General features: G+C 35.5%; 1 protein-coding gene across 1 annotated transcript; it reads right to left on the bottom strand.

Annotated features, from left to right (window-relative positions):
- Positions 1-5,884: 5,884 nt before the first annotated feature.
- On the bottom strand, positions 5,885-6,874 carry LOC127422104 (olfactory receptor 56A5-like). Its single transcript, XM_051665467.1, has one exon. The coding sequence runs from the start codon at positions 6,872-6,874 to the stop codon at positions 5,885-5,887; it is 990 nt and encodes a 329-aa protein (XP_051521427.1).
- Positions 6,875-8,718: the final 1,844 nt, after the last annotated feature.

Here is an 8,718-nt window from a genome sequence, read left to right as displayed (position 1 = left end):
TTTAAAGTAATGTCCAATGATTATTAACAATTAACATATACTGTAGTTGCACGACAGTGCAGCGACTGCTCCTGTCTGTACCTTTAACTCAGCGGTTCTCAACTGGTTTTGCTTCAGGACCCAGATTTTACATTGGAAATCAAGTGGAGACCCACCATAGTAAAAACGTAACCTGTATTTAATGTATCCTGTGTCGCATTTCCTTTTATGTTGCACAGTTTTGTTCATGGTTTTCAAGTACAAGGACATGCATCAAATGACATTATTTTTGTTGTTGACATCAACAACAAAAGCGACAGGAAGTTTTCTCTCACCCTTTTAAAAATTGAAGAGCATATTTACTTATATGAGCCCATTATTATCCCGTTTGATTCTAATTTCATACATAACTCAAACAGAACATTCATATTACACAGGAGGAAGGCTCCTCATTACTATGGTTTGGTGTAGCTAGTCTTAATTATTATAGTAATAATAATAACAAATTATAGTATTTATTAAAAAATAAATATTAGCTGAAACATATCTTGAAAAATGCCACTGTTGATATAAAATGAGGTCAAATAGATTCTACCTTTAGATTATTTCATAAGACATTACAACATTTTGTCAAACTATAACAACAATACTATTTTGAAAATGGTGATGTATAATGAAAAAAAAAAAAAAAGTGTTGCTCTTTTCCTCCTCGGTGCTGTTTGGCATGTCAGGGCTGCCTACTGTTTGATGGGTTTGACTTCACTTTCTCCGTAACACTTTAAACTAGGAAAGTCTCACTAGAATTGAAATTGGTCACATCAGTTTTGAGGTCTGCGCTCCGCAATATCGACACGTGCGCGCCAGAGAGCAGAGTAAATCATGATCGCGAGCTGGTTCCGTTACACTCGTGCGAAAGTGCAGATGAGAAGCCTTTAGCTGATTGCGAGATTATCATTAAATCTGCCTCGGCAGTCCTAAATAGGCTATCACTTGGGCGGCCGCTGAAATATCTTCAATGGGAGAACCATAGCATTGTTCTTTCCCTGCTGTCCACGACCCAGTCCGAATAGACCTGCGACCCACCAGTTGAGAAACACTGTTTTAACTCACACACACACTCACTTAACACACACACTCACTTATGTCAGACCTCCTCGCCTCGCTTCTCTCTGACATTTTCTCCGCTGCACGTGTGTGTGTGGGGCAAGTTGACGAATCCGACAGACAGTCGAGGAGGAAAGGAGATGTGCACGCACAGGTGAAATTCTCCGTCCGGTAGCATTTTTTTCTCAATATCGTAGATAATCAAATGTACATGGTATGATAACCGTCGATTTTCATACCGTTATATACCATGAAACCGGTATACCACTGCAACCCTAAGCGGGAGATTTTTTTTATTTATACGATTTTATGTTAATACACAAATTACGTAATCATAATCAAATGACATACATGGTGTTGTACGTTAGCTTGGCGGGTTTGAGCGTGGCAAAATCCAGTTAATTCTGCATTCAGCAAATTCATTTCGGGTTCAGCGATGGATCTTGTTGGGAAACCAAATGTTACATCACTGATCTGAGAACATTTTGGATTCGTGCCGAATGAGAGAGGTGAACCAATAAATTTGGATGAAGCCATATGTCGGCTTTGTGGGAAAAAAAAAAGATGTGTTAAATGGGCAAACACTTCAAATCTCAAGAGCCATCTCCAAGCATGTCACCCAGCCACGTTTGCTCAGCTGATGTCTTTAAGTGCCTGTGCACCCAAACACCCAGCTGGTCAGGTGGTGTTGCAGAGGCCTTCTCCAAACTGGCCAAATACAAAAGAGACAGCGATAAATGGAAGATGCTAACGAGAAATGAGACAACATTTTTGGTTGTTGGGAACGTGCCGCTCCGCACTGTGGAGAAACCTGCCTTCAGAGAAATGCTCCAGTCATTCGATAAACAGTATGAATTGCCAAGCAAAAAATATTTTTCAAACACTGTCATTCCCCAGCTATTCATGGAAACTAAGCAGAACATCAACGCAGAACTGCAAGCAATTGATTTCTTTTCCACCACAACTGACATGTGGTCCAGCATTAACATGACTCCATATATGAGTCTGAATGTGCATTTCATAAATAAAGACTGGAAGCTGAAGAACAGGTGCCGGGAGACTGTTTTCACTCCCGAAAGCCACACGGCCGATAATTTATCGGAATCTCTCCGCTATGCATTCAAGGAGTGAGGATTAAATGAAAAAAAGCTTACCTGCATCACCACAGATAATGGGGCTAATATTGTGTATAGTACGCTGTTTTTTTCCAGCATGTGACTGAAGTTGTTACTGCAATGTAATGTTTTTTAATTTAATATTTAACTTATGTTATATTATTTAGGTTACCATTATTTGCTAATATTTATTTCAATGTTTTATAGGCTGTATTGTGTTGTTTCACTGACGAAAGTACTAAAATAAATGCGCACGTTTGTTACGAAACGGATGTTTGAGCCTCATTTAAAAATATATATATTTCAATTTTTATTTAATTTAGGCCTATATAATTTATATATATATATATATATATATAAGCCCCGCACCACCGCTCACCGCCAGTAGTTGGTCATTTACCACTGCGGTGGTAAAAAACTGCCACCGTCACAGCCCTAGTCCCCAATGCAGCCCTCGTGCTTTCTCCTCCGTTGCAAGCAGGGAACAAGTTGGCAGCATGTCGCAGGTCACTTTCAGTGCCTGTTTTACTGTTGTTGGTAAACCAGCCAGCCAGAATGCTGTCATGTCACATCAAAAGACCTCATTGGAATGCATGCTGGTTAAACCCTGTGGAGTGGGTTATTCTGGGTTCTTAGGACAGCGGTCTCCCTTTCCCTGTTGTTGTATGCCAGGAACAAGAATACGATCCAGTCTTGTGACTGTTGTGTTGCCACTGATGGCATTCCAGAAGAATTAAGTGTTCACATTACTAATCACTTTTTAGGGGATATTTTTTTACTTTATCCCCTTTTCTCCCAATTTGGAATGTCCAATCCCCACTACTTAGTAGGTCCTCGTGGTGGCGCAGTTACTCACCTCAATCCGGGTGGTGGAGGACAAGTCTCACTTGCCTCCGCTTCTAAGATTGTCAATCCGCGCATTTTATCACGTGGCTCCTTGTGCATGACACCACGGAGAATCCCAGCAAGTGGAGGCTTGTGCTACTCTCCGCGACCCTCGCACAACTTACCACATGCCTCACTGAGAGCGAGAACCACTAATCGCGACCACGAGGAGGTTACCCCATGTGACTCTACCCTCCCTCCCAGGCCAATTTGGTTGCTTAGGAGACCTGGCTGGAGTCACTCAGCACGCCCTGGATTCAAACTCGCGACTCTGGGGGTGGTAGTCAGCGTCAATATTAATCACTTTACTTTTAAATTACTATCTAAAACACTTTTAACAGAAAAGTTGTTTTTGCTCACAAATTCAAAATAATGTCTACATTTCCTCCTTCAATGCCACACATGAGTCATACACTCAACACCTTTTATACTCATACAGTCAAACTTATTAGAGGGTGTACGTCCTTCAGCTGTTACAGAAATGCAAAGAGACGTTCATATGAACATAATTCATCCTTTAAATTCTACATAAATATTTCAGAAATGTGTAGCCCAAGTAATGTTCTAGAAAGCAATTAACTTAATCGAAAGTCACTGTAATCTGATCACTAGAATTTTAAATGTAATACATTACACTACTTTTTGTATTTAAAAATAAGTAGATTACTTTAATTGCTTTGGAATCAGATTACACCCAACACTGGCTGGAAGGCTCCTGTAAGACTTTCGTCTTGCTACCAGTGACTCTTGGTGTAGATAATTTGATCTGCGCTGATATTGAGGTCATAGACAACCATTGATATTCCGAAAGCTAGCAGATTATCCCACAGAAGAGCATGCCAAACACAACTGCCATAAAAAAAAAAAAAAAATTATTTTACTAAGAAATTTTATATTTCAGAGCCCATAAGTCCATACTATATCTGCCATCAAACTAAACAAACATCAAACATATTTGCCCAAATCTTAATTACACGAAGCAAAAAGTTGTGAAGTTAAGATTTGGGGCAAATATGTTTGATGTTAGTTTAGTTTGATGGCAGATACAGTATGGAATTATGGGTTCTCTCATATGTTCACTCATGCCTCATACACTTATACTGTTGGGCATTACAGTGGCAGTGTCTTAAAATATGGCACATTTTTACATTATCTTATAATCATTAAAAATAATGATTAAAAGAGGTCATGAGGGTTAGGTAATACACTGGTAGTTTACACCCACCACTTGCCCCTGAGGATATTTTGCATAATGTACATGTCGATCATGATGTGACTCAATGTATCACAAGGCAAAATGTTAAAGGAATAATAATAAAAAAAAGACATCCACCACATTATTTTTGTTGTTGTTGCTTTTTTATAAGGAACAACATAATTTTTTAAAGATTTTTTTTTTAAAATAATTTGTAAATTCACATTTTAAACGTAAAATTTTAAACATGCAAAGCCAGTATTTAGTTTTCCTCTATTGTAGTACACATTTCATTCAGCAATTGCTTTATTTTACATGTCTGCCACCTTGAGGACAAGTTAATTCAATTGCATTTAACAGCCATGCTTATTCACCAAGTTCATTTCTACATGTTTTTATTTTATTTTTATTTATTTATTTATTTATTTTTTACCTGTATAAAATTCTCTGTCTGACCTTATTTCAGAGCACAATGTGTCTTTACAACACAAATTAGTGGGTATCAAATAAAACATTAACTCTGATTAAGCTTTAAACAAGAAACATTACAATGTCAGATTTACTTGTTACTTGTGTTTCTGTCAACAAGAGGTAAAATCTGAGGCAGTAAACTTCAAACCTTAATGTAAGAAATTTTAATGCCTAATGTAAGGACAATTTTGTATCTTTTAAGGGTCTCTGTTGCACATGATTGAAGAGCAGAAGGAACTTCAGAAATCTGCAAAATGCACATAAACAAAGCTAACACAAGATGGCGACGAATCAACACTAATTGGTCCATTTTTATTGGCAGGCTCTTTGAAGTGTGAGGATTTTACAACGTTAAACCTCAACAAATGAAAAAAAAAAAATCTGCATCTTTTCATTACTCTATAATTACGCTATTTTGTGTAAATGACAATGTAATGTTTGTATGGTTTATTACTGTTTGAGCTTTTATTGAATGTATTTTTATGTATTGACAGTAAAAACATTTTGACAGTAAAATATTTATTTTATGTTCTGAAATATTTAAGCATGTAAATAAACTTTAAAATGGAAAATAATGGAGCCTTTTTTGCTGGTTGTGTTATTTGTTGAGAGCTATAATGTGTAGAGTACAGTGCTCTAATAATTATTATACATTTAAACACAGGCCTATTAATAAAAAGTAAGTAACAGAAGTAAAAATGAATGTTATAAATATAACTGCAGTGGACATTTAATGAGATCAGGTTAAAATATAGGCTACATCATGTTGAAGGCTAGTCATTTCTTGCAATTGTTTTCCACAAAGGATAGGCTATACCATTAATCAGTCTGTGAAACTGTTGTTTGCATGTGTAAAGTAGAAATATAACGATAATTTGCATACCAAAAAAGACTAAGCAAGAACCTATAGCAAACTGAAGAAGATATATTTAATATTTTGCACCATTTCTAGGTCACAAATCAAAACAATCGTAAGCAAAGGTATGAAATGGGCCATCTTACTCCTTTGTACCAAAAGTCAGATTTCATTGCTTTCCTTGCAATAAATACATAAATTATATATATATATATATATATATATATATATATATATATATATATATATATATATATATACGTATATAATTTACGAAAATCAAGAAATGGCAAATATTTTTGGTACTTTTAATTTTGAAGTATAATAACAGTTTGCGGAAGCACACAGTCTTCTGGTGATTTTATCTGTGCATTTTCTTATCTCTTTAGTTCTAACACCATATATTACTGGATGCAAAAGTGGTGGCAACAGTGTTACTTGGACTGATATAAATACATTCATTTCACTAGGCCTTAGCACATTAAATCTGTTATATATAACAGAGAACACAGTTGCAATAGAATAGTTTATGAAGATGATCAAATGGGGAATGCACGTTCCAAGTGCCTTGCTTTGACCATCCTTTGACACTTTCAAACTAACAGAAAGTATTTTAACATAAGACAGTAATATCAGACATGTAGGCAGCAGTGATAAACACACAATTATAAGTAAACCATACACATTGCTTAGGAGGCTGAGACTACTTGCACCACATGATATGTTAATGATTGAAAGGTTATCACAAAATAGCTTATTAAGAGTATGACTGCATAAGGGTATTCTTGATGTCAAATATATTTGACCGGCTATTGTGAAAACAGGGACTAAGTTGCTTAATATCAACCACATCTTAATTTTACTTGGATTCATGATAATATGGTACTGTAATGGCTTACAAATGGATACATACCTATCATAGGCCATGACAGTTAAAGTAGAGTAAGTGCAAGCAGCATAAATACTAAGCAAATAGACCTGGAGAAGACAACCTTCGTATGAACTAGTGTACCCATCAGTGAGAAGATTTGAAAGAACTTTTGGCCAAACTGCACTGCTTCCGACCAGTCCACTGCAGATCAAGTTAAACAAAAATATATACATTGGTTTATGGAGACTTGATTCTATATAGATAACAAACATTATAAATATGTTTGCTGAAGTTGCAGCAGAGTAAAATAAGAAAATAAAAGTGGTCAAAACATGTTTCCGTGGGCCCAGAGTCTCATATGATGAAAACACCACGTCAAAACCAGAAGATTGGTTCATCCTTAAGACTGGAAAAGTAAATAATAAAGCACAAAAACACTGTGATGAGAGTAGTAATTTGATGAAGCAAAGTATTGCAATGTAAAATGGTCATTACATTCAAAGTTTAAATATGTATTTTACTGAAAGAAATATATATTTTTATCAGTTTAAATTTAAATGAACTAGATTAGTAAAATTGCATGAGATAATACAATTTGTAAATAAATCTCTGATAACATTTTTTTTTTTTTTTTATTTGTCTTACCCCACTGCCAAATATTTTAGGAAGAAAAATAAACTTCATTCGAGATACAGTATATCTTCTGAAAATAAGTCTTATTATCTCACACAATATAGCTTGAAGTAAATGTATATATGTTTACTGGACAAAAAGACAAAAATACATAGTAACAGGACCTGCAAATATAAAACCCTACAAAAATTACAGTACATTCAAATTACACCTTACTGTTTATGCAGATGAGCCTCTTTATGCACTGATCAACATTGTGTCTGTGTTCAGTGCACAGACTGTTGTTTTATAAAGCCCTTCTGCTGCTTGTCAGGAGAGAAAGTCAATAGCCTTTACAGAACTCTTTAGAGAGCAAATTCCCTTCACTCTATCTTGACCATTGCATTATCTGCTTGGAGCAAATACAAAAAAACCTTACAAAAAATATGTCTTCACTTTACAGAGCCTACTTTACATAGGAATGCTAGATGTCACTCAACAGACATCAGCCAGCCTAGAAGGTGTGACACTATATATCATTTATAAATTTGCAACAAATTTAAATGAGCTGTATCTTTTTGCACTTTATGTCCATAATTTCTCTCTTTGCCTAATTTATCACATTTTTTGTTGAGGTCTCAAATATAATGGTCCTCTTTGGTCCTTTAAAATAGTAAAGGCGCTACATGCAATACATTTCTGAATACATGCTTTAAAAGTGAGCCCATAATTTGATGATCATTGATGTAGCTATAAAATGACATGAATGTGTTAGCTGGCTTGTAAAAAAAAAAAAAAAAAAGACAAATTATTTTACTCAGCCTCGTTTTTTTTTTTTTTTTTTTTTTTTGTGTAATCTTGACACAATGTTTTCTTCAAGAATATTTACACTGTTCTTTTCCGTACAAAAACAGTTAATATTGACCACTTCTCTCAAGGTCCAAAGAGAGAGAGAAAATACAACAACATTAAAATAACATAAAAGTTGTCTATACAACACAAAAGCTGCTGTATGGCCTCAGAAGATTTGGAATATAGTGCACAAGTCATATGGATTACTTTTATACTGTCTTCTTTATACTGCATCTTAATCTTGACAGCTTCTGCTCACTATAAACTGTTATTATATGGAATAGAGCTACTTAAAATATAAATGTTTATGTTCCAAGAAAAAGTAACAGCATATGGGTTTGGAATAACATTAGGTTGAGTAAATGACAGAATAAAAAAAATGTAAGTGAACTACTCCTTTAACTTGTGGCACTTTTTTTTTTTTTTTTTTTTAGCACAGACCTGACAAGGACATACCCAAAATAAAATAGTTGCAGTTCATGAACACTGGTCTCTTTTAAAAGAAGACATTTAGGAGGTGCTGTCCAAACGTTAGAACAGGGGCGATTCTAGGATTTGAATTTTAGGGGGGCTCAGCCCCCAATGACACTATTAGATGTGCACATTTGATGTATTTTACTGTTTAGCATATAATTCCCTATCTGTCACTCACTCAACGTTGTGTCGATATAGTGACACTAGGGGTCCCTATACGAAACGCCACAATTGGCTGAACTGTGTTACGTGAACTGGCGGTGTGTGGTGGGCAGACTACTGTGTGCCTCATAGCCAGCACACC

The sequence above is a fragment of the Myxocyprinus asiaticus genome, chromosome 31 (assembly GCF_019703515.2).
Source record: "Myxocyprinus asiaticus isolate MX2 ecotype Aquarium Trade chromosome 31, UBuf_Myxa_2, whole genome shotgun sequence".
Lineage (NCBI taxonomy): Eukaryota > Metazoa > Chordata > Actinopteri > Cypriniformes > Catostomidae > Myxocyprinus > Myxocyprinus asiaticus.
This window is presented reverse-complemented; position numbering and strand designations above follow the sequence as displayed.